General features: G+C 47.6%; 3 protein-coding genes across 8 annotated transcripts in view; 2 read left to right on the plus strand and 1 right to left on the minus strand.

Moving 5' to 3' along the window:
* Positions 1-1,348, plus strand: part of baiap2a (BAR/IMD domain containing adaptor protein 2a) — a 35,143-nt gene extending 33,795 nt beyond the window's left edge. For both annotated transcript variants that reach the window (XM_088316860.1, XM_088316858.1), the window contains one exon: positions 120-1,348. Coding sequence is in view for 1 of the 2 variants with exons in the window: in XM_088316858.1 (XP_088172984.1) it covers positions 120-189 (70 nt within the window). In the remaining variant the exon portion in view is untranslated. The remainder of the gene's footprint in view (positions 1-119) is intronic.
* On the minus strand, positions 1,171-20,436 carry LOC148322009 (serine/threonine-protein kinase LMTK1-like). Of its 3 annotated transcripts, XM_088316854.1 has the most exons (15): positions 20,244-20,436; positions 19,892-20,151; positions 13,601-13,734; positions 11,410-11,539; positions 9,214-9,293; positions 8,934-9,052; positions 8,629-8,716; positions 7,940-8,073; positions 7,312-7,396; positions 7,102-7,223; positions 6,848-6,997; positions 3,653-6,764; positions 3,436-3,583; positions 3,189-3,359; positions 1,171-3,105 (listed from the first exon to the last, which is right to left on the minus strand). In XM_088316854.1, the coding sequence occupies exons 2-15, from the start codon at positions 19,971-19,973 to the stop codon at positions 3,056-3,058; spliced, it is 4,605 nt and encodes a 1,534-aa protein (XP_088172980.1). In that variant the 5' UTR covers positions 19,974-20,151; positions 20,244-20,436; the 3' UTR covers positions 1,171-3,055. The 3 variants fall into 3 exon arrangements, with proteins under 3 accessions (XP_088172980.1, XP_088172979.1, XP_088172981.1); XM_088316853.1 differs by having other exon boundaries at positions 19,892-20,436; XM_088316855.1 differs by lacking the exons at positions 11,410-11,539; positions 13,601-13,734; positions 19,892-20,151; positions 20,244-20,436 and adding an exon at positions 9,713-9,762.
* tspan10 (tetraspanin 10) lies at positions 13,921-24,931 on the plus strand. Of its 3 annotated transcripts, none has more exons than XM_088316861.1 (4): positions 13,921-14,110; positions 22,128-22,240; positions 22,603-23,168; positions 23,780-24,931. In XM_088316861.1, exons 2-4 carry the CDS (start codon positions 22,142-22,144, stop codon positions 24,084-24,086), a joined length of 972 nt encoding a protein of 323 aa, XP_088172987.1. In that variant the 5' UTR covers positions 13,921-14,110; positions 22,128-22,141; the 3' UTR covers positions 24,087-24,931. The 3 variants fall into 3 exon arrangements, with proteins under 3 accessions (XP_088172987.1, XP_088172988.1, XP_088172989.1); XM_088316862.1 differs by lacking the exon at positions 13,921-14,110 and adding an exon at positions 18,400-18,435; XM_088316863.1 differs by lacking the exon at positions 13,921-14,110 and adding an exon at positions 20,552-20,711.
* The last annotated feature ends 307 nt before the right edge of the window (positions 24,932-25,238 follow it).

Below are 25,238 nucleotides of genomic sequence, written 5' to 3' on the forward strand. Positions count from 1 at the left end.
ACGGTGGTTTCGGCTGTGGCTGCTACATTTAGTAGATAAGTTAAGTGATCAAATGAATGATGTTCCTAATTTTTCGCATTGGTCGACCCCGCCCCCCTCCCCGTTTCCTGTCCCCACAGTGAGCGTTCCATGGACGTCTACCTTCGGCCCACCTTCACTGACGACCGATCTGCCACCATCTTCTATTAGCGGCCTGCAGTTCCGCTTTCAGCCACTAGAGATCATGTTTGGTTTTGTTTTGCTTTCTTCAGAAATAGAGGAGGGGGCGGGGTCAAAGTTGAGGACATTCCTTCACTTCAACGTCATCCTGATCCGTTAATTGAAGGCAAGATAATACTGCGCAAAAAATTGTCAAATTATGAGAATGAAGTCAAAATGTTCCCATTTTTTTTTTTCTTGAAGTCGAAAGTCCGTTTTTCTTAAGTTTAGCGATCATTTATTGACTTGAATAAAATCTGGGTGATACAACACAAAAAGTTAGGATATTATGAGAGTAGATTCAAAATATAAGGATAGAAAAGATTTGCTTAAAATCAATAGAATGAAAATGATCGGAATTTTAGAAGAATTAAGTCTGTTGTTTTATGACAATGTTATATTACAGGGACATTTTTTTAAGGTTTGGCTTTTTTTAAATTAGCATCTAAATGTTATTTTGTGTATCATCTTGTTTTTGAAAACCAAATTTGGACGTCAACTATCGCTGACAGAATATGACCAAAGTCCCGTGAGCGAATCCCGCCCCTCGCTACCAATTGTTGTCTTTCGATTGGTTGCGCTGAAATTGAAATAGTTTCTAGTTGCAGATTCATGTGGGAATTGTGCCTTCCACTTTGTTTTTTTTGTTTTTTGTATGTTAAAGCTTCCTTTTTGCAATTTCACCAAGGTACGGCTTTCCAGTAACGCTCCTTCTTTTCACTTTTTAATATCAATGCTGTCCAGTGTGCCGACTAGAAGTCAGTTGAAATTTCAGTGCGTACATAAAAAAAAATAAAAATAAAAATAAATTTCTGATCCTTCTTGTTATCTTGGAGGGAGCGCTCGCTTTTGGTCCCTGGTTGTCAGAGTTGGTCGCTCTTGTGAGTCGTGAAGCGGAAGACGAGTTTTGAGTGGACTGAATGAGCGAATGGGCGGCTCCTATGCAAATGAGCTGATGATGCGAGCGCTTCACACTTTTTGCGTTTGGCTTTTATTGACATTTGGGAAGCGCGTTTCCGTTGCTTTTGCGAGTAGTTTTTGTCATTTTGATATTGCTTTCACTTGGTTTGTTTTCCACTTTTTTGTCTGTTTATATCTGTGTGTACAGAACGTGCATAAATTATCAAAATAAATCCCCATGGACACCGTTCATATTGTCGTCTTGACAGTCAGTACTCGTTTTCTCACTGTTGTACTTTTTATTTCCATTTTATTATTTTTAGCCGTGTGAAATTCACTTAAAAATGTGCTTTTAGTTTTTTCCCCCCAATTTAGTTTCAAGCGTCGTTGCTCTGAAGTTGTCTTCTGAATCCAAACGTCAGTTTTGCGACGCTGCACCAACGTCAATGAACACGACACGGCCACGGGAATTTTACAGGCACAAAATCGAAGCTTTCAAATGCTTTTGTGCTCACGTCTGGCAGCTGAAACATTTTTTTTTTGGGGGGGGGATAATCATTCTAATTAAAAAGAAGTGGATTGCATCACATGACACTTCTTGTAACTTTCCAGCTACAAGTGTATTCTCGGAACTTCATTCTTATAATATTACAAATGTTATTTACTTTTTTTTCCCGCTTCATCCTCGTTCATAGTATTTGCCAAGAAATAATCCGACACGGAGCCCGGGTGGAAGTGTTTTGTGTGTATTATTTTGGGCAGAGTACAAGAGCGGTGAAAGACGGAAAATGGCCAGCCATGATTGCGGCGCAAACGACCACTCGCCTTTCTCCAACGACGTTAGCCATGCAAAATCCAGCTGCCTGCTACATGTTGACGTAACATTCCAACAATATGGAACAGATGTCGTCGTCGCTCATGGCATGAGAAGGACGTAACGAAATGCCGCGTGTACGTAGACGGAAAACCAAAAAAAAAAAAGACGACATTGACAACACAGACGCTTTGGTGTCCTCGTTTTGTCGTTGAAATATGTTGAAAAGTGGCACACAAATTGGACATTTTTCTTTACGTACTTCCAAGCAACAGTGGAAATGAAAAGTCTACACACCCCCGTTGAAATGTTTTTTGTGATAGGAGGAAAAAAAAGAGATGATGAATGGTTTGAAGACTTTTTCCACCATTAATTCGACCTAAACAACTCCATTGAGGAAAAATAATTAAAATTGAAAGGTCAAATAAATGGTTGCACAAGTGTACACACCCCATTCTAAACGGAATGTGACTGTTCAAAATGAGTCCATGCAACTCATGTTATGAATCCGCACACACCTGCTGCCATTTTTTGCGTTTTGTTGTTCTTTTCGGCTTTTCAAAGCAAGAACATGTCAGGAAAAGCCGACCACAACGCGGCAACTTTTTTGGGGGTTCAGCCAATGCTCTCGAAATGGTGGCGGGCGTGTGAAATATTTTTTTCAACTCACCAGCGGTGCGTACACTTTCCATCCACTGTGTGTCTTTACGGTAGATTTGTACCCGATGTGATTATTTATCTATTGCATCTACTTCCCCCGATAACTTTTTAAAGAGTAAAAATACCTTCATTTGCCACCACAAGGAATAAATCAACTAAGAGCTTTAAAAAAAAAAAAAAAAAGTTGTGCGGAGACAGCCAATGAATGAATCGAGCACTTTTTGCTCTTCTGAATTCTCTACAAATAACAAACGATCTTGGATGCAAACACAAAATGTTTGGTGCACATTTTGGGCTAAGAACGTCCGTCGTTAGCGACGTCAGCAGCAGCAGCAAATCTGCAAATGAGCAAGTGTGCAAATCACCACCAGGGGTTTCACGACAATACGAGGCAGTGTCTCGGAGGCGCCCCCAGCAGTCACATGACCTCAAGCGACCTCCGGCAAACGTCTCGTCGTTGCAAGTGGGGAGGAAACAAATGAGCTACTGTCCGCCGATGGCCTCTCGGTCTTTTGGACAGGCTTTGGCGTTTCCTGTTGGCGACGGAAACATTTTGCTGTCACAATTCAAGTTGAAGCGAACTGCTGAAGCATCGCTGAGCGAGATGGCTACAGACCCGTCGCTGCGGTCGCGTCCGACACGTGCGTGATGGAGAATCTGGAGACCGTGAAGCGGTTCAGTGCCGATGTGGGCGTCTCAGGACTGTTGGAAGGGGAAGCGAGTGTCCCTTGGGCTCCTGCCGAACTTTGGCAACGCTCAAAAGCAAGATCCTTCTCCCACTCAAAGCCTGAATGCAAACGCCAAATAGTCGTCGTCAAGAATGGAGGAACAGCCGCTCGGTTTTGTAGCCTCGGCGATCCCACCTTGCGTTGCGTCGTCTCCTCCGCCCGTCTCATCGGCATCGAGTTGGTTTTCGTCCACGTTGGATGCGTTGTCATCCATCTTCGCCTTCCCGCCGGATTCCTCCTCAGTGGAGAAGTTGTAGTCGACTAGTTCTCCGGTTGGACTCTCCTAAGTTCCGAGGAGAAAAAAAATGCTTTGATTTCAATTCGTAAAACGTCAACGTCATTTTGGTGTTACCTGGTCAAAGAGGAATACGGTGACGTCATCGAAGAAGGATACCGCCTTTTTCTTCCTCTGGAGCTCCTCGCAGAAGGACTGCGTGAGGAGCGTTGGCATCTTGAGGAGGCTGCGGAGATGCCGCGCCCCGCTGCCGTCGCTCACCACCACCGGCACTGCGCTCACATCCTCGTCGCTGCCGTCGCCGTCTTCTTCCTGGATGCTGTACGTGCGCAGCTCTTCATCCGACTCGCTGTCGTCCGAGTCGTCCTCGTCCTCCGCCTCTTCCAACGGGGCTCTTAGATGCAGCAGCGACGAGGCGGAGGGCGTGTCGCCGGCGACGCGCAACGCTTGGCATGAGCCGTCTTGCGAGTCGCAGTCCTCGGCATCGATGTCCTCGAAGTCTTCCTCGTTGATCGTGAGCGTCTTCCTTCCGTCCGGCGGCGCTCCCTCCTCCGTGGATTGATCCGTATTTTCGTTGTCTTTGGGTTCATCGTCCTTGCAATCAGGTGCAGTGGAGTCGCTGCATACAATCTGTATGCGGCAGCGGTCTTCCGATGGGTTGCTTCCGGCCCGGTGGTTTGTTGCGGCCTCGTGGACGCCGGGCGCGGGTTCCGAGTCGGCCGAGGAGCTGAGCTCTGAGCACGGCTCCTCTTGGTGTTCTCTCTCCCACTCCGGATCGTCGTCGTCCGGTGCCGCCTCTTTGGTCAGGCAGCCGCCCATCTGCACCGGAAACGGCGACAACATGGACAGCCCAGGTGTGGAACCGGAACGAGGAGAGTGCGGCATCGAGGATCTTTTGCTTTGATTTAACGTCTCACTTTTGATTGTCTCTCGGGAAGAACTCAGTTTCCCGGCATACAACGCGTGTTCAGTCTGACCTGCAAAGAATTTGCCGCTTTCCTCCTTCGGGCTTTTGTCATTTTCAGGATCGTAGTCCGAGAAATAGGCCGAGTCGCGGTAAGCATTTTTATCAGCCGTGTCCTTGAAGCGGACTTTGGAGGAACTGTTGAGATTTTCAAGCACGCCCACTTGCAGAACAAGTTGGCTTGCACTTGTTAGGGGACTTCCAAGACCTTTAAACATAAACTCTGGCGATCCGTTATTTTCCGTGTCGTAGCCACTATCGAGCGATTTGGGCTGGGCGGGCGTACTGAAGGAGTCCGGGCTGAAGGCTTGGTCGCAGGTGCTTGCGATGGACGACGAGAGGTTGACGGTGTCCACTCGGTCAGGAGTTCCCTCCGCGTTCTTTAGTGGACTTAGCTCCTCCTCCTGCATGTCGGCATAGTCAAGGTTGAAGTCCGTAAAGATGCTTGATGTGATATCTGTGAAGTCGTCGTCCTCCTCACTGTCGTCGCCGAGCTCCACCGAGGTAGCTCCGGCGTCTGGCATACCAATTGCACTTGTCATTTGTCTGCCTGCGTCCAAAGATGGACAACTAAGTCGTGTATCTCCAAGTGCGGAGACTTCGGTTGAACGTCCTTCCCAAATGTTAGCTCGCTGCTTCTCGAGTGGAGCTTGAATCCAGCTACGAGATTCTGTGAAGGATGAAGGAGACTTGATGTAGTTTGCGTCGGGTTTTATCTTGGCCTTCGAATGGAATCTCCCTCCATTAAGTCGCAGTTGCCTTTCATGTTGGCGGGTACTCTCGGGACTTTGGAAACGGGCCACATTGTTTTCCTCTGGACTCTTCTTACTGTCTTGGTGACACATGTGAATGTATGAGCCGAGTTCTTTGAGTTTGCTGGCAGCACCACGAGCAGATTCTGCTGGTTCTGCTTCCTCTTGACAAGTCCTGGACGTGCGGAAGGTTTTGGTGGTATCCTTGGTGAGCGACCACACTTGTGTCGTGTTCCAGTGCACATTATACTGAAGGTCCAGATAATTCTCCAGTCGGTCTCGATTGCCGTTGCTCAAATTGGGGATATTATTGTTGGCAGAATGGTTGGAGGTCCAGTTGGTGACTTCTTCCTCAGAGAAAGTGTCCCCTCGGCTCGGATGACCCTCCAGCGTGCCAACGTGTATCCCGATGTTGGTCACGATGGGTCGTGACTTGCCAAGATGGCCGCTTTCATGAAGCATTTCGCATGGGCTTCCATCTTCAAGACGGAGGTCGCGCAAGCCTAAACTTGGGCTGCTCACGTCTTGGGTCTGACCGGGCTTATTTTGCGACCATGCCACCGAATTACCCACATTGGCGTCTTCTGAATCCGACAGACTGCCGAGGCGCCGTGATTCACAGCGGTCCTCGTCTATTTGAACGGATAAGGAGTCAGCTTGGGACCGGCCGAACGTGGCAGGGCCGAATGCATATCTGAGCAGCGGCTCGGCGCTTCGCTCTGCGGTGGAGCTTGAATCGGAATCATAAGCGCTTGATTTGGCGCTGTCTGCAGTTGACCGATAAGAACTCGGTTGTGCTGCGGTACAAACGGTCTGACTTTCGGGAGACAACCGAGCGCTGCCGACCTCCAGCGCAGGACTCAAGTCCACAACGTTGTTGTCCAAGTTAATGTTGCACTCTGATGTTTCCTCTATCCGGATATAATACTCGCTGCCGACCGACGGGCTGTGGGCGCTCAACACCGGGACCACGCCTGGATGCTCAGGCTCATAGTAGGTTGGGGAGGTGTCAGTCCCGCAACGGCCTGAGGCGCTTGCATTGCTCGAGTAGTAAAGATCCTGGTAATGTGGGTTCACTTGGCCCAGTGGGCCACTGGTGGACAAGGAACAGAACGGCCGCTCGGCTCGAGCCGGTTCCCACTTGTACTCAAAGTTGAGACCGCGGCTCGTCTCCGTGACGGTCAGCAAGTCGTCCCCCGTGTCCGAATGAAAGCTGTCGGAGAAGTGCTCCAGCAGGGGGAAGGAGGTCGAGGCAGACGAGGCCGGCTCCGCTGCCTGAGCGCGCGCCGGGCCGTGCGACTCGGCGAGAATCGGGGTGAGGACGAGGGGCACGGGCGCGGCTGTGTGGGAGGGGCTGCCCAGCAGATTTGGTCTCAAGGCATTCCAGCGTTCTTCAAAGTCCTCCTCGGCCTCGCTGGAGCCTTTGGCGCACAAGTACGTGAGCAGGAGGTGGACTTCCTCGCTGTTCGGTCTCAGCTCGGGCTGCAGCCAGCAGAACTGCATGACCTCATACCTAGAGCAAGAAAACAGGAGCCTTTTGTGGTGAGAGAGATCCCAACGCCGACGTTACCGGTCTGCGAGGACGGTGCGTCTCACCAGCGCTCTGCGAGGGGAAACCGGAGCTGCGGTTTTGTCGGTTTGAGCTGCTGTTCTCGCACGGCGTACGTCAGCACTTGTCTGTCTGAGAAGAGTCCGTATGGCTGCTCGCCGAGCTCAAACAGCTCCCACACGGTCACGCCCAACGACCTGGAACAATCCAAAGAAGATGAGCCGATCGGAAAGTTGGAGTCGTGGCGGCATTAAAAAAAAATGTGAACAAACTTGAGAAATACCCCGCCATGCGAGCTCACCAAATGTTGCCGGCTTTGGTCTGGTCGACAACCAAAAGGTTTCCGTGGACTTCGTCTATGAGTTCCGGTGCGATCCAGCGCAGGGGCACCCAAATCTGATCTTGTGTGTAGTAATAGTCCTCCTGCACGTATTACAGACGTTATTTGACGGTGAGACGATCAAGTGGCGCCGCAGCCCGAGTGGCCGGAACATGACAAGACGGGTCAAACCTTAAACAGACTGTGAGAAAGGCCGTAGTCGCCAATTTTCACCGACATTTCTGACGTGAGCAAGCAGTTCCGCAGGGCCAGGTCACTGTCGACAGAAATCCGAGGTTAGCCGTGATCATTTTCGTCTGTTTTTGGGAAGAGACTTCACAATTAATGGACTGGAGATCCTCAGTTGACTCAGATCCACTTTATTGATAGAGCACTTAAGAAAAAAAAAAAAAAAGATCCATCGCTGCACATTAAGTCGAAAGCAGACGTACTAAAAGGTGTTTTTGGATTGATGATGAAAAGCGTGGCATCATCAGTAAACACAACAAGCAATAAAATGCTTTTGAGCGTTTATCAGAGGCCAGAGACCCGCAAAGGTGTCCGCTCTGCTTGCATCGTCACTACGTTGACCGACAGTTTGGCACTTGTCACCATCTTCTCCACAAAGTCCAACCTTCAGTTGGCAACCGGTCGGCACGGCAGCCGCAGGGGAGGCGGTCGCCGCCGGCAACAAAATCACTGATGCTGGAGTTTTGATGCGACGACTCAGGCAGCACCAGGATGTTGTTGCCGGAAGCGACCAGCAGGGGGGGCGCATGCGCGAGGACCAAAAAGAGATCCTGCCGGCTCGTTTCGGTACCTGTGAATGAAGTTGTTGTCGTGGAGATGTAAAAGTCCCGAGGCCACGTCGCAGGCCATTCGCTGGAGGATGAGCGGCTCGGGGGTGTCGCCGTCCGACAGTCGGCAACTGCGCAGGTAGCTTTTCAGGTCACCCTTGGAGACACAAAAGCACGTTGGGCAGGTGACGTCAAAGTGCTCGTCTCTTTTCTTACGTTTGCTGATGTCACGCCTTCACGATCAATCAGTAGTGCGGTTATAACGACGGACGCGTCATCACATGGGCACCTCGTGCTCCCCTGCATAGCCGCAATTTACATATTTGTGGAAAAACATTTTGAACTTGCGTTGGATATTTGCTGAAGCCCCTATTTGTGTTTTTTGTGCTCAGCTCAAGCTACTTTTGATACAACCATCTCGTGGCGTCTTGGTGCCAAGAAACTTTGGGGGGAGGAGCTTCATTGTGCCCCCGTCTACCATAAAAGTAGTGCTTAGCCTCACTCGTGAGGCATCTTTCGCCAATCGTAAACCTTTTTGGAGAAAGCCGCTTTTTGCTGTTACGCTTTTGACTTGCGATTATTCCGAAGAAGGACGCATTTAGAGTACGATGCCCTGCATTCCAAAAGTCATGCTAACGGCAAGAAAATGTGCCGTTTCCAAAACTAAATGGGTGCAATCGGATGACACGACTTGATGACGGCGTTTTCCTACCAGAGGGCAAAACTCCATGACCAGCAGATACGGAGTGACCTCGGAGCACTGGGCCAAGCATTGCAAGAGGGCGGCGTGCTGCAAGGTCCTGGAAAAGCGTTCAACGTTCATTTGCAGACTTGAAATTTGCTCACATTCCCACTTTTGACGAAGGCTTTCGTTTTGTACGAACTCTCAAGATTGCCGGGTGACTTTTAAAGAAAGACCAGAAGAAGTTGAGACTTTTTCATGCAAAAGGCAACATTTCACTTTCATTTTTTAGCCAAGGTCAAGTCCATCTTATTTGATTTGATTTTTGGACTGACCGATATGGCCGGACCTCCTCCAGGAACTGCATCTGGTCCTGGACGCTTGCGCTGGCCTTCAGCTCCTTCACGACCACCTGGGTGGTGCTGAGACCCACGTTGACCTCACCCAGCAGCACCTGTCAGGTCCAAGTCCCACAAAAAGCGGCAAGCAATGAGCAAATGTTTTGACGCTGACCCCAAAAACATTTTGCAGCATTCATCCGTTTGACATATGTAATCATTGCAAAAAAAAAAAAAATTAAGATTCCCAAGCGTTGCGTCGCGGCTCGTTTGTTACCTTGCCAAACCAGCCATGGCCAATCTCCTTGAGATAGAGTAAACTATGGCGGCCGAGGTCGGACGATTTCAGGAGCTGGACTGGAAAAAAAACAAAAATCCCAAAAGTCAACATTTTGTCAACGTTTTTTGTTTGTTTTTCCCTTTTCATCAGAAAGCGTGAAATCAAAACAAACAAAACAAAACTCACCATTTTGAAGATGTTTTTCTGTTTGAAGTCTTACTAATAATGCTGGTCGACCCCAAATTTTAATCTGAGATAAATGTATGCGTCCCAAAACTTATTTAAGGGATTGATATAAAAAAATCTCTACTTTCATTTGTTTTCTTTTTTAACCTCACCCCGAATTCCACAATATTACAAAATAGTAGTGGAAAAAAAATGAGTCGAGAAAAGAAGAGCGCATGAAAAAAAAAAAAATAAAATAAAAAACCGCCCCCCCAAATGCGCACCCCTCGCCTCAATCACGATTCCACTCGGGACGCGCCAATCTTGTTACCTGTCCGGATCGTCATTTTGCCGGTGGAGCCGCGGCGCCGGAGTAGCAGAGCAGGCGATCAAGTCCCGCTTGGAAGCGTGAGAACGGACGGCCCCCGCGCTGCACCTCGGGAGGCTCGGCATCGTGCGCGTGCGCGTGGGCGTGCGCGTGGGAAAGGTCTGATCCTCCGAGCCCTCGTGCAGCTGAACAAGCTTCCAGCTGGGCCACACAAACGCGCATTCCCGCCTCGGAGCTTCTCCAGCTGTCACGACGACATCCCTCTCGGACATTCGGAACTTTGTGGTTCTGGAACGCGAGGTCGTTGGGAAGCGTCATGCCCGTCGCTTGGTCGTGTGCCATCTGAGGCGCCGGCTCGGGATGCAGCCCCAAGACACCCGTCCCCGGATGACATAAGCCCATCCCACCCTCCGGCCCCGCCCCTCCCGGCAGCATTCCTCGGCCCAATCGGACACAAAAACATCTCTGTAAGATGCAGAAAAGACCACTGTGACAGTGGTCGCCCTTATCTCAAGCCCCCCCCCCCCATTGTAGGTCACCGTGCGTGTCAGCACTCGGTGTCACAGTCACAGAGCCGTTCTGTGTGCAAAGGCCCGATAATGGCGAACCTCCTCTGCCCGCGTTCCACAGACATTCCCGCCCGGGCGGGCCTTCTTGCTGACCCGCAATCCACCCCGCCTAAATGGACGCCATTGTTGGCGCAGGGCTGGCGCGCACTCGCACGCTCGCTCGCTCGCTCGCTGTCTCCTGGTACCCCGGCGCACGCGCACACGCACGCGCACGTGCGCACACACAAGGCCCATTCAGGCAGCGGAACGCCGGGCGGAGGTTGTCACGGCGATAACAATCCCACACTTCTCCTCCAACATGCATCACGGACACAAATTACGGAGTGGGCATTTCATCCAAATGAGGAATGTGCGTGTGCGTCCTTCTCATGGCGTTCCCAAAGAGACGATAAAAACAACGAGCGCCACTTAAGAGTTTATGCTCGACATTGGTTATTTGATCGATTGACAAGTACCGAAGACGGATGGACACGTTTCACATTTATACATCGTGACAGACATGTAGAGACTCATTTACGTCCGCGCATAAATATGGATCTGCGCACAAGTATATTTCTCTATGCTCGCTTTATGCTCATGAACGACGACGACGACGACGCCAATCTGGTGTCCTGCCTCACATCCTGACATTCGGAATTTGGCCTGTTTTACTGCCGCTTCTCCGACCTCGGACTTAAGCGATTGATCGAAACGGATTGTTTGATTTCAAATGATTTTTAAAAATGTTGCTCAGCTTCATTTCACGTCTCACTTGGATGTTTAACGTTGCATTGGCGACGTTCTAAAGGTTTCACAAAATTGAGGTTGCATTTTGCGGCGGTGGCCAAGCGTTGCTTCTCGTTTTATGCAACTCTTGTAATCGGATCACAATCTTGACCCGGATTTTTTTTTAATTCTAAATCATTCCAGGATCAACCAATCAGCTTGTCGTCCTCGCAACATTGATCGCACAACGCGGCAACTACAAGAACAAAGTTGCTCACTTTTTCTCGCCAAACTCCCGTTTATTGTGAGCGCCCGACGAGCGCTTGCATCTCAAATTGTTGCTCTCAACTCGAAACACAAATGGTAAAACTCGCTTGACTTTCAAGTCGCTTGAATTGAGTTTTTTGCTTTGCGGGTCTCGCTTACTGGATCTGCCGGGCTGCTTAGAAACGGGCAAGGAGACCTCGGTGAGGGGTAAGATGTACACCTCAGGCCCGTTGTGGCAGGAAGGCGACAGGTCCGCCTGGTACTCCTCGCCCTCGGCGTTGTCAAACTCCTGCCGTACGCACACACACACACGGAGGCCATTAGTCATGCGTCCGCCCAATCGGCGGACAATGGTGCCACTGTGAGCGGGCGTTCCGATGCCCACCTCCTCATGTGCACCCAAAAGTCATGTTGGCGCTCATTAACACGCACAAGTCCTTCTTGTGCGCTCGTTCTCCGGTGCCACGTCAGCAATTATTTTAAAATTTCTTTTGGGTGTAGCAAACTGCGAACGGATCGCACACAATGCCCGGCGACATTTTCCTGACGACGCGTGCACTTGATGTTGATGTTGGCTTCATTATGAATGAATGAATGCCATCTGTTCGGAGTTTATGAGAGGAAATCTCACGTTTGCTGTAATATTTAACACTTGGCCCCATTTGGCTGCCATGACGATAAAAACAGTTTTGTTTCTTTGCGATGATTGTCGATTTATTATCGTTGAGAGGTTGCGAACGATTTGTCGCATATTAGCTGAAGGAGCGAATGTTTTGGATAATTGACTTTTTATTTGCTTGGTCAATGAGAGTTGAGTCAAGTCAAGTGGGGAATTAAACAAACAAGAAAATCTTTTGCCATCTGACTTTCTGAAAATGTGTCACTGAAAGGGAGAGAATTATGCAAATGAAGTCGTTGCAACTTGGCTCATTTGCATCACAGAGGTTATAAGAGTGAATGGAAATTCCAACTAAAGTTGGAAAAAAACGTATTTGAGAAGATTCGTGACACTGACTGAAACATTTTCACGTTGGGGCAAAATTTAAGCGACGTAAGCTAACGTTGGCGACCATAAACGAAAAGTCTTTTCATGAGGAATTGATGATCAAAAAAGCTGTGGACGAATTTCATAATCCATTCATGCTTGAAAAATGATTGCACTTGTCAAACCCTTTGAGACTTTTTGTGTAATTAAGTGCTGTGTCCATAAATTGGACTTAGCTTGACAAAGTTCCGTTTGATTTAATTTTCAGCTGTTTTTAGAGAGACTTGAGCCTTTTTTCTCTCTTTAACTTCCGGTCAGATCTAAGTTTATTGATCCCATTCTTCCCGTGAGGAGTTGGAAGCCAATCAGCATCACTCCGTCAGACTCAGAACTTTGTAATTCTAAACTTTGTCCAGCAGAGGGAAGCAAAAGCAAACTTTGGGTTCGCCTTTGTTCTCCGCAGTGCAGAGGAGCTGAACATCCCAAATGTCTTCAACTTGCAAAGTCCACAAGCTGCAAAGCTGCAGTTGCTGCGGCGCTTGGCGGACGCAACAGAACTTCTCGGACCAACAATTTGTGCGACTTTGTCTAGCAATTGCTTTTGTTTCTCAGTCGGCCGTTGCGAACCATCTGCCGCTCCCCGGGGGGCCTGTTAGGGGCACCTGGCTGTGACTCAGTCAGACTCGCTCACAGCCCCCGAGGGGAGCTTTTGGTTGCGGACCAGCTCTTCAGTCTCTGGCCCGGTTTGGAGAGGAGAATGCTGAGTCTTTTTTTCCCCAAGCGAGTGCGCTTGTGGGATGGTTGCAAGCCGAAAATGACGTTTGTTGTCAAACGCGAAACATTCTCATTTTCACTGCGCCGATCGTTCTCATTGTTACGCCCTTTTCGATTTATTGAATTTACCCTCAGCAATTTAAAAAACGATGACCGCTTTTCTAAATTCTATTTGCTTTGATTTTTATTGACACCGTTTCAGTCAAAGTAGGATTATTTTATGTTGTCTTCATTGAACTCAATTCACTCTTGGGAATCAATATTACCACGGGGAATCATGAATGGATCTTTTCTCATTTTTATTTTCTTTTTGTAGCTGTAGGAAATACTAAACATTTGGACTGAAGATTTTTGACACCACTCTGCAATCGGTACATTCCGCATCAACTTATTCTTATTCCAGACCTGAACACTACACCACGAGGTGACACTGCCGCTCGTTGGGGAAAAAAAGTCTCCCTGTTGTCCCCGCCATTTCCTGACCTATTAGGTGAGTCCTTTGACTTGAATGTGCCCGGATTAGAACATTTCTGGCCGCTTTTTGTGCCACTTTGGAGGTTCGGCTGCGTCACGCGCTGCAAGCGAGCTCACCTTAAAGCCGATGTCGCCCTTCTTGCAGCACAGGCAGGCCAGCATGAGGAAGACGAAGGCGAAGAGGCCGGAGAAGGAGACCACGACCACGGCGAGGGACGAAGGCCACGACAGCTCGCTCAGCGGCGCTCCGGCTGCACACACGACATCGCAAGCAACGTGAAGGTTGTTCCAGAACAAAAAGTTCAAAATCAAGCGTTTGCACTTGACATCCAATTTGGACAGTGCAGTGAACTTCAACAAAGTGTGTTGTGCACGCTCCACATTCACAGGGATTGGTGATGTCACAGGGGGGCGTGGTCTTTCTTATTAGCCGTCGCACACACCTGTGGGTAATCATTTGTTTTGTTTGGATGGTGTGAGCACGGGGAAGGAACCTTTGGCTGAGCGTCCGAATCTTCAAGGAAAGCAACTTCATGTGTGAGTGAAACAAACGTGGAACGTCGGCCAACTCGTGTTGCGGAGAGAGAGCTGATCAGTCCAAGAGAGCGACCTTGAGTGGCCACCGAAGTAAGTGCCTGTCATTTTCGTGCAAACCTAAAAACAAGAGTCAAGATAGCGATGATGCAATGGTTGGGATGCGCGTCATCCATCTTTCAACTCCTCTCGTCGCAGCCTGCCGGGGCCTCATTTTAGTTGGACGCCACAAAGTGTTGAAGCCATTTCTTGTCAGTCATTGAATCTTTTCGAATGGCCGAATATCTCCCCGGTGACGCGCGTGATGTTTTCCGGCAACCGCCATACAAATGTCTTTGAGGTCTTGACGGCGCGAGTCGGCCGCTTGTGGCGTTGGCCTCCATTTCATTAGGTAGGGAAGCCCTCTGGAGAAACATTTGGCCGTTTCGAATGAGTTAGTGGCTCATTACATGGAGCGCTTTGTCGGACGCATGGCAACGAGCGTTTTCGACCCGACGCAGTTTGAGAAGCTTGATGGCCGTCTCGCTGCTCCGACGTGAAATGAAATCAACACGAACCTGGGTACGCTTTTCAAAATGGCTTAGATTTGCTAAACTGCACCTTTCCTAACACTCTTCCATTTCGCACGTGTACACTAACATTACGTGTGTGCAGAGAGAGCGAGAGCAAAATTTGTCACAAATATTCCCAAAGAATCCATCGCAGTGGAAAATGCTTCAAAGGCGCTTGAGGAAGTAGCGTACGGTGTATTTGTGAGGGCAGTGAGCCACAACACGTTGCCATGGTAACAACCTTCCCTGCCGGGCAGGATATTAGTTTGATTGGCTTTTACGGCGCATCGGGGCTTGGCTCGCCCCTCCCCAATCTCGGGTACATTGTCTGTACGCCGTCTCCTCGACCACCCGCTCGTTTGAGGCGTTCACGTTGGCTTCATTTAATGAGGCCTGCGTCTAGATTGCGACGGCGTGCCGCTATCCCATAATGCATCTGGTGGAGTGGAGGGCAGAGCTTTAATATTGGAAGATCTGACTTTGCGATGAGCGCACACCAAGACGCGAATGCAAAACGTTTCAGCGACGTCGTTTCAAAGACTCGTCGTCTTTGAAATTTGCGGAGGAGCCCATTTTGTTGCCGTGTGTGCTTGGAAGCGGCGCCCTCGTGCAGAATTTTAAGGCGCGAGCCGTTAGCTTTCACGACGGGATTAATTGACGTCCTCGGAATGAATGTCGCGCAGGGAAGCCACAAATGAGTTGGAAATACTCGTGGAAGCGACTCAAAAGGTTTCCACCGCGTCCATTTCCGATTTCGAGCACAGCTCACACGGAAGCAATTTGCAAATTGAATGTATTTGCATCAAGCACGTGTAAGTGATTGCAACTTTCTCAAATTTCAAACAGCTTCTGAGTTTTATGGCATCATTTGGACATTATTTGTGACAGATCAGAACATTTTTTGTTGGTTCAGTATATTTTGATCCATTAAAATTATTCAAATTGCTTTTTTTTGTAGTTTGAAAAGAGGGAGAAAATTTCTTTTGTAGGCGCTGCACACAAACTTTTTTTTGTATTTGCTTTGATGCGACTGAATTCTGCCTAGCAACAAGTGATCATATATCCAATAGAATACAACTTTATTTATATAGCGCATGAGCTGTGACGAAGCACTTTCCATATGATGTCATATCAATTAGCGAATAAAAAAAATATTTTCTGATTTTTGCAAACTTTTGAATTCATTTTCATCAATTGATTTCTTGGCAAAATATTTTTAAATGTCATCATTATGGCTTTATTCTTTCTTGCTCTCTTTGTCACGTTGACACTTTTTTTTTTCTTGAAAAAGGAAAGTTCCTTATACCGAGCCTTTGATTCTTAAGAAATAATATTATGTGTCCTAATATTCTTTTTTTTCTGAGGAAAGAAATGAGGCGTAATTGTTTTGTGAGCTCTTCCAGGTCTGTTCTCCACTTTGTCCTCGTGAATTCTATTAATAGGACAGAGAGACGGCGCCTTTCAAGTCCGTCTTTAGATAACCTTTGAAATGTTTTGTATGAGCGTTGAGAGAATGTCGTACAATGTCCTCCGTCAAGAATTCACTCGCTTCCACGATAAAAGTGGAGCTCTCAAGCCGGTCTCGCGGACATGAGCCCAATAAGCGGGACACAATGAATTTACAACGTCGGGAAAAGCCGACTAGAACGGCTGATCTTTATTTCCGATGTATCTCGGTCTCATTTTTTATAAGGGGTGTGTAGACTTTTGCTATCCAAAACCACATTGGTCGAGGGAGAACAGGCTGCACGTCCGTCTTATTTGTATTTTGTTGCTGAATCATGAATGAGGCATGGACCAATGAGGCGGGCCGTGCGGTTGCCATGCAACAAGCAGGATCAGGTCTACGGAGCACATGCGCATCCAGTCGACCAACGTGAGGCAAATGACAACATTGGGCTGAGAAGTTTTTAGTTTTTTCTGTCGACACGTGACGATGACAAGAAAAAAAATTTGCTGAAAAGGAATCCAAAAGTTCCCGAGTGTGCGTTTGCATTGAGGGCACAAACAGACTCCATCTGCCTCTTTGCCACCAAGAGAAAAATTTTGTCGGCGTCCACGTTAAGCAACAAACGTATTTTTGCATGATGTGCTAACTTCATTGTCATCATGTTCGTACTTAAATTCAAAGTGGATTGAACCACTCGAGGGGGCAGACGTGCCAAGTGTGGAATTTGTACATTTATGCGAGCAAAAATAAATTGTCACTTGTGCGTCGGGCTGAACGAGTGATCGCTTTGGGATTGAAATCGCAATCTCAGACGTGATTTCGAGATCTTCAACGCTGCATTTTGTGCTCCGCGTTCATGAAGCAGGTCACACCAACCGGCGGCGTTCTGATGAAAAAAGGGAAATGCGTTGCGCTGTCGCTATCTTGCGCCGCAGCAGGACAGACTTTATTTGGACGATCTGCAAGTCCGTGCACAGCAGCAACGAGGAGCTGCGTGATGGTGACAAATAAACGAGCCCGCTAACAAGTCGAGTAAGCGACGATTTTATTGACATAATTAAATGGACGATTACACATGAATCCAAAATTCAACTTGACAGAAAGTAGTTTTTAAAAACTTGGAAAAAAGTGGCCGGTATTTTTGCATTATTACAGTTTTAATTGTTTTTATCGGTTTAATTTCTGTCATGTTTGTAAATCGCAGAAATGTCAGAAAAATCGCAATACGATTTTTTTTTTCCTAAAATGGTCTCCAAAATTCCCATTTGTGCGTCTGACGGCATTTCAGAAGTGTGTGTGCTGACAGCTCGCCGTCGCCCCTGCGTCCTCTCTTGCTCTGAACGAGCGAGCGCAGATGGCAATTTGATGGCGAGCCATAATAACGCTCATTATCTGGGCGGGCGCGCCGGCGTGGATGCCGATTACCGGTTCGCCGTCTTCCGACTTGACCGACGTGCATATCAAGGCCGGGCCTCCGATCCAAAAAGATTCTCAACGGCCTTGTTGCCCAAACGGGCCAAATTTGCTGAGTTGGGAGATGACAACGCGGCGCAAACGCTGTTTTTCCTGCACGCGTGCAACAAAAAGCCGCTGGCTGTTAATCACGTTGGCAGCTGACGGTTTATCCTCAAACTGGCTTCTGTTTTATTAGTGCGGCGGATATCAGCGAAAGGGCGTCACGTGAGCGTATTGTTGGACGGGCAGCATGGGAGACGTGGAAACGCACGTGTGGCCTTAAAGGGACGTTAACACTGACACTAATTTAAAAATGACATCAGTACTAAAATGCCCCCCCCTCCCAAAAATAGAATGTGTCGTGATTTAAGGTTTTTTTTTTGTGATGAGATTTACGACAAATTTTTAAATGATTTTTTTTCTGGTTTCAACGTCGATGTCCCAAGCGAGGTCATATTGCTCGCACTGTCACTTTCGGTGTCTAAAACGGCGACCGATCGCCACCAAAATGCAAATCCACACGCGTACTCTTGTCCACTTCAACCTGCGAAAGTAGAAAAGCGTTCTGCGACATCCAACGTGAGCTCATGTGATCACCGCCACAAAGTCCAAAATACTGCACGGATTATCAAGAAATAATGCGGCTCGACCCAACCCCAAATTGGACCAGGTTGTCACACGGCGCAGACGTGGCTCCCCCCCCCCCCCCCCTCCACTGCTTAAATCTTCGTTTTTTCCTTCACTATACTTCCCCCCAGAGGTGGCCTTATGTAACATAAGTGCTCAGTGTTGTACAGGCCGACATGAATAATCAATCAGTCACTAAGTGGGAGGGGCATCTGTTAACATCTCAACGTCATTTTGTTTGCCCCCCCCCCCGAAAAAAATAAATTAATAAGTAAATCAACTCTTGCAGTCGTGCCCCTCTCTTGCGGTGGGAGCTCTCCGTGGTTCTGAAGCAGGTGAGCTGCCAGGACGGATGACAGCTTATGTAATGCCGCGCATTGTCATTGTGTGTGTGTGTGTGTGTGTGTGTGTGCGTGTGTGCGTGTGTGTTGAGTTTTTTTTCTCTGTCCATCCGAGGCATGCGCACGTAAGCTTCTGAGGCGTGCAGACAAAAAGCTGGCTCGGTTTCAGCGCTGCGACAGTTTAGCGCGGTTTACTTCTTCTTAAATGGTCCGCCTCCGCTTGACCGGCGTGGATCTTTTCGGAGCAGTGGCGAGAGGTCGCGCCTTCAATAGGAGCACGGACCGACACCTTTTGTCCCTTTTCTAGAGCCCACGTTTGAGCGAAGACCTGCCCTCAACATCCCAATTCAGCATCACTCCACTTCCAAATGGCGTCGCGGCCCGACAATTTTTATGACTAAGGCCCGAATGTCGAGGCCGGAATTAAGGGGGCCGAGCTCGCGGTCGGAGGGCGGGGGACTGACCGGCAAAAAAGGGTCGAGTGACCAGCTTTGCCGGTTTCATTTGAAGCTCATTAGCTAGCTAACTCATCCCTGCCAACGTCTCACTTTTTCCCTTTGGCTTGTGAGCTAAAACTTGAGATGTGCAAACTACGACTAAAACAAAGAGAATTTTTTAAGCAGCGACTGATCTTAGTAAATAAAGCGACAGAATAAGTCACAAATTGCGAATGCTCGTCACATTTTGGGGAATTTGAACTCTCGAAAGAGTAAAAAGACGCTTGAAAATCGCACCCATGGTTTAGTTCACTTTTGACGACATAAATGTAAATGCGGTGGAGGCGTCCGGCATCATCGAGCCGCACAGGACAGATCGAAGCTTGAAACTTGAAGCGGCGACACGCCGGCCGCCATTTGTATGCTCGGCGCACTTGGCCCACACAGTGCAGGGACTCTCGCTCCGTCCTGTTTACACTTTTATTCTGCAGCGCTTTCAGGCTCCATTTCACGCACACACACACACACACACACCAGTGTGTACATTTGACATGGCTGACACTGCATTTACGTGTCTAGCGGGGACGTTTTGTAGGACAACACAGTCAACTCGCCACCTCGATGCCGTCCATCTCTCAGACTCGTGTTAAACCTCCTTGAGGACTGAGACGGTGGCCATCCATTTTCGATAGCGCTTGTCCTCATTCGGGTCACAGGTGAGCCCATCCCAAATGACTTTGAGCGGAGACCCAGGAGCGGTCGCCAGCCAATCACAGGTCACATACAGATGAGCAAGCATTCAGACATTCTCCGGTCAATTTGTTCCATTCACCTAACCTGCAAGTTTCGGGGGTGTGGGAGGACGCTGGTGGACGCGGAAAGTCTGAACTGCACACGGAATGAAACGCGAACCCAGAAGCTTCGGACTGTGAGGCAGACGCGCTAACCACTAGGCCACTAAAAAGAGACAAGCATCCTCCAAATGGTCGTTGGTGTTCGAGTGTGACCCTTACCTGTGTCAAAGTGGGAGCTGAAGGCAAAACTGGGATTGAAAAACGCTGACGACATGACAGTCACGTGCAGGGCTGAGAGCATCCTCCGCCGGAGACGAAAAGAGTCTGAAATGATGATTTCTTTCAAGTGACAAGCCTACTGATGAAATATAAAATGAAGCTGCTTCAGAGTCCAGCTTCTTTGAAGGCGATGCGCAGCAGGATTTTCTCCCTCAGAGATGTGGAGGCAGACGTGGACACTCATATTCGCGCAGGCACATCTGTGAGGTCAACATAGTCCTTTTTTTTTTTTCCTTCACGTTTTACGGCGCACCTGGTCGTCAATCTGATGTATCAACAGCGATCAAATCACCTATTTGTAAATCAATCCTCAAGATCAGGCAAGGTCTCGCTCCTTTGTCCATGAAATGGCGAGTGCTGACTCTCGGCTGTTTTGTTTCATTCAAAATCACAACAATAATAATTTGGATTTTGAAAAAAAAAAAAAAAGGACCAACGATGCTCGTCTGCGTTCGAGCTTAGCGGAACGTTCTGCGCCAGTGTCAAGTTCGCGTGGTTAAGCAACTAGCACCGCTAATTGAACTTTCAAAATAAAAGAAACTCCCTTAATTTGTAAAGCAAGTGCTTTTATTTTTGACAGCGGATTGTCGCGTGGCATCACGGGAGGCTTCCCGAGTTTGGAGCAGCTGTTTGGCGCAGCTTTGCGCTGGAGGAATCCTGCTTGCGGTCGACGTGCGTGATCGTGTTCGCGTTCGTGTGGGACTTATTTGCTCGAGGCATACGGAAGCGAGGAGGTCACGGTTCGCATATTTGCGACCAGGTTGGATTCGCATGTACCTACGTCGGAACCCCCTCTAACGCAGTAGTGAAGTCGGAATTATTTGCATGGAAAAGACTTTAAAGGAGAGTTCGGAGAAATTTCAAAGTTGGAGTGTAGTTAAAAAAATAAGAAAACAAAAACTATTAGGTTTTTTTTATCTGGGATCTGAATTTGCATATCACATCTATAATTAAAACTACAAACGCACATGTGATGATGATGCTGTGGCTTCAAAGCACTCATTTACAAACATGTTCTAAAATATGTTTTTGATTGCTTTCGCATCATTCACGAACGATTCAATTGTTTAATTCGTGCATGCTTTGCTTTTGCATAATGCGGTCTTAACATCTTCATTCCAATCCAATATGGGAGGGAGGCTTGATTCCAAATTCCACAGAATTTAACCGAGCGAAAAACAGGGCTTTTTTTTCTTTAGCCTGTGACAATTGCGCCAATGCTGCACTCTAGTGGCTAAAAATGACATAGCATTACAGGGGTAATCAAAGGAGACCTTCTCGATCTTGCACATGATTTTCACATTTTAAAACAATACCCAAGTGGATTCATAACATGTCTGCGAGATGCATTTTCAGAAATATGCCGCCAACAAGAGTTTTATTTCATTTCACACTTGATGGGTGGCAACGACTCAAAAATTTGCAATTAAAAAGTCCCAATCCATCTTGAGGCCCATTTAATGCCCAGCAAAAAGGAGAGCTCTCTCTCGGTCGAAGAAATAAATTAACATATAAAGTCTTATTTATGTGCACAGACTTTGGCTTCACTAGCTTAATGCTAAACACATAATGGGAAATGTCAAATAGTATCAGAGTGGTCTAATCCTTATTCAAATACAAACCCACAAGCATATATTATTTATCTTTTGCAGAAAACAACTGATATTGTTGCATCTTAATGAGTCAAAGAGCAGTGAGTGACTTTTATTCGTTGATGTTTCTGCAACCGGATTTGGCCAGAAGGAGCAGACCAATGCATTGAATGGAAGCATTAGCGTCCCGAACTGATTGCAAGCAAGAAGGAAAGAAAACATCACTAGGATCTGTGCGGCCCCTGAATTTATTTATTTTTTTTAAAACACATTCTTTTAAAATCAAAATTATATAAAAAATATATATATATACATCATAACATAATTATTGTCATTGATCAACATGATGGGTAATAATCATAAAATCTTTCTTGAAAGTCTCTATTTCTTGTGACGTAACACACGCACACACACGCTGAGTGTGTTATGTGTAATCCCCTTACTGTGACTCTCACATGATGAATTTTTTTTACGCCTGACAGCCCCCCGCGGCCAAACGCAGCATGGTGACTGCGCCTGAGCTCACATGCTCCACTGCAAACATTCCGGGTTTGTCCTGCTTCATTTTCCGGCTTGAATTTTAGATTGTCTCGCAACGATGGACAACATCAGGAGATATTTGGCGGCAAGAAGAGGCCCTTGGCCCTGGACGAAGACGGCAGACGCATCAAATGAGTCCAGCCCGCTCATACCAAAGGTAAAAAGGTCAACCATTCTGGAACTTTCAGTCAGTACTCAACGGACTTGCCGGTAATTAAAGTCATAGGCGCTCAAAACTCCTCAGTAAGCCGCAGTTGTATTTATTGCTCTTCACGGGGGATAAAGAATCTATCCCAGTGAGTATTGTTCTCTTATCTGTCCACGCTTGCTCCAGTGTTTCTGTTCAAATAGTTGCTTGAAGTGTTACATCACCATGACAGCGATGCTATTCGCTGGCCTGTTTGCTAGCCTTAAGCTAAACGGACGCGTCCAACTCAAAGCTATGTTTTTGTTTTGAATACGCAAAAGAGATTTTTTTTTTTTGTATATGGTATTGTCTTGTGTTGTGTCTCGTCAAAGGAGGACGCGGGGCCCCACGGAACCACTGAGCTCCATCAAGTGGGCACAAGCGGTGAACACCAGCCCGGATTCAAAGAGATCCACCACCGCCGCGGCTATTCTTTTATCGACTACTTCCTCAAGTATCTCCTGGTTCTGAGCAACCTGACGTTCTCCGTCCTGGGCATGCTTCTTCTCGCCATGGGGTTGTGGGGCCTCATCAGCAAAGAGTCCTTCGCCCAGGAGAAGATCGGAAGCATCGGCACCGACCCGATGCTGCTGCTGCTGACGCCGGGCCTCCTGCTGGCGTTGCTCTGCCTGACGGGCTGCGTGGGCGCCTTGCGGGAAAACTCCCTCCTGCTAAAGATGTTCTCCGGGATGCTCCTGGTGATCATCACGGTGCAGGTTTTGGCTGCCATCGTGGTGTACAATGTGCAACAAGAGATCGGGGATGTGCTGCGGTCAGCCATGTTGGCGGCCATGGCTCGCTACCAGGACGACTTGGATCTGAGATTCATCGTTGATGAGATCCAGTCCAATCTCCAGTGCTGTGGGGCGGATACTTATCGGGACTGGGAGGTCAACATGTGAGTTGGGTGTGGTGAACTTTAAAGAGCCTGTGAAGAGAAGTCAGAGATTTGGGTCTAACAACGTCACTTTCTGTCGGCATAAAAAGTAGGATTGCGGCAAATGACAGTGAATAATTAATTCTAACAAAAACTGGGCGATGCTGAAACACAAGACTTCCTTTTTCAATCTTGCCAATCAAACTCTCAAATCTCAAACTGAAAAGGGTGCTGACATCTGGTGGCTAAAAGTGGAATTGCATGCAATATGTAGAAAAGTTAGACCAAAATAGTTAACAGAGTGGAGGCGAGGTTATTTTATTTTTGATTTCATATTATATAAGCCAACGTGTGAGTCGTGTGGTGTGGGCGCTTTAGAGCGCCTCATTGTTGCGGCATCAATAAACCCTGGTCATGTGTTGGTATAAGAAAAATGCTGGACAAAGTTGCATCCATTTTTCCTGGTCGTGGTTCGTGATTGACAGTTGACGGTTGAGCTGGGCGGGGTTTCAGAGCATTCGGTGGACACGCCCACAGTGTACTTGATACATTTAAGTCAAATGTCAAAGTTTAACTTAAGCAACATTGCTTGTGTCACAAAATGTCTCATTTCTAAAATCCTGACTCCGCAGATACTACAATTGCTCTGCTCCAGGAGTTCTGGCTTGTGGCGTTCCGGCCACGTGTTGCATCGACCCGCTGGAGAACGGCACCTTGTGGAACTCTCAGTGTGGCCTGGAGGCCCAAACGCTGGACGCGTTCAGCGCTCAGAGCGTGATCTTCCTGGGAGGCTGTCTGGGGAACATCTCGCGGTGGTTGGAGCAGCACCAGGGCTTGATCGGGACCGTGGTGCTGGTCCTGCTGGGCGTGCAGATTGTGACTGTGTTTGTCACCACACGGCTTCAACAGACCATCCACTGGCACAAAGTCTACGCCTAACCGGATGTGAGCTGCAACTGTGTGCTGATATTTCTAGGGGGAAAATATGCAAAAGTCACTTTCAGTGCAAGCCCTTTTGCACCTATTTGGGTCTGTGAATTGCCCGCTCACCCATCAAGCGCAAAATTAGGCAACCAAGTCATTTTGGATGAGCTGCCTATTTCTGAAAATATGTCAAGAAGAAGATGCTCAGATTGTGCCATCCTTATTTTTCAACCTACCACTTGGCAGCTACCCGGGCAACGATCCGCCAATTGATTTTTTTCCTTAGCCGCAGCAAGATGCAGCGACCTATTAAATTTACTTAGTTAGAATTTAGTAACATGCAATAATATAGTGCCAGGGACTCATAGTTGGAAACTTGGCCTTACACTTTGGACATTCTGGGTGCAAACTTCCCTGTACCGTTGTGGGTTTTGTATTATGTTGTAATCCCCATTTAACTCAGGCTCTCTCACTCTCTCACACACACACACACAGACACACACTGGGTTAATGTGTACAATGTGTATACTTCACACACATGTGCACCCGGCGGATTAGGAATAAAGCTGTACTTCTCATGACTTAGTTCTACAGTTAAAATACAAACACAATAGCGAGTCTCTTCTTCATAGGTTACATTTGTATTCACTTAGACTTGTACTGTCGTATTTGCTATGAGTAAGTCCACATGAAAACTATATGCAGGCTGCTTGTCACATGTTGGGCAACAGCACAACAATTTTATTTACAGCTTGTAATAACGTGCCGAACGTTTTTTTTTATATCAGAGATGAAGTAATGGTTTGTTCCATAAAATTCAGTCACTATTAAAATAGCAAGGTAAGGACACCTGCAAATGATTTGTTGAGTGGAATTGAGTGTGTTACGCCAAGTATGTTTGTTTGAGACTTTTCATTTTATGACAATGTTACCAGCATTGGCTGTCAGATCAAATAATTGGGATTTTTATTACTGATCACTTTTGTGAAATGTGTGTTCTGTTAAGAAAAATACTACGACACAAAACTGTTGCATATCAGATTAGATTTTTTTTCAGTTTGTAGATCAAACGACAGCGCTCAATTACCCTACGTTGCCATCTAGTGGCTGTTGCTGGATCGGCATTTTTGCTTCTTATGCCTCGGAAATTAATTCATTAATTATTTA

This window comes from Idiotropiscis lumnitzeri, chromosome 15 (genome assembly GCF_059441095.1).
Source record: "Idiotropiscis lumnitzeri isolate Australia: NSW breed Sydney's pygmy pipehorse chromosome 15, RoL_Ilum_1.0, whole genome shotgun sequence".
Lineage (NCBI taxonomy): Eukaryota > Metazoa > Chordata > Actinopteri > Syngnathiformes > Syngnathidae > Idiotropiscis > Idiotropiscis lumnitzeri.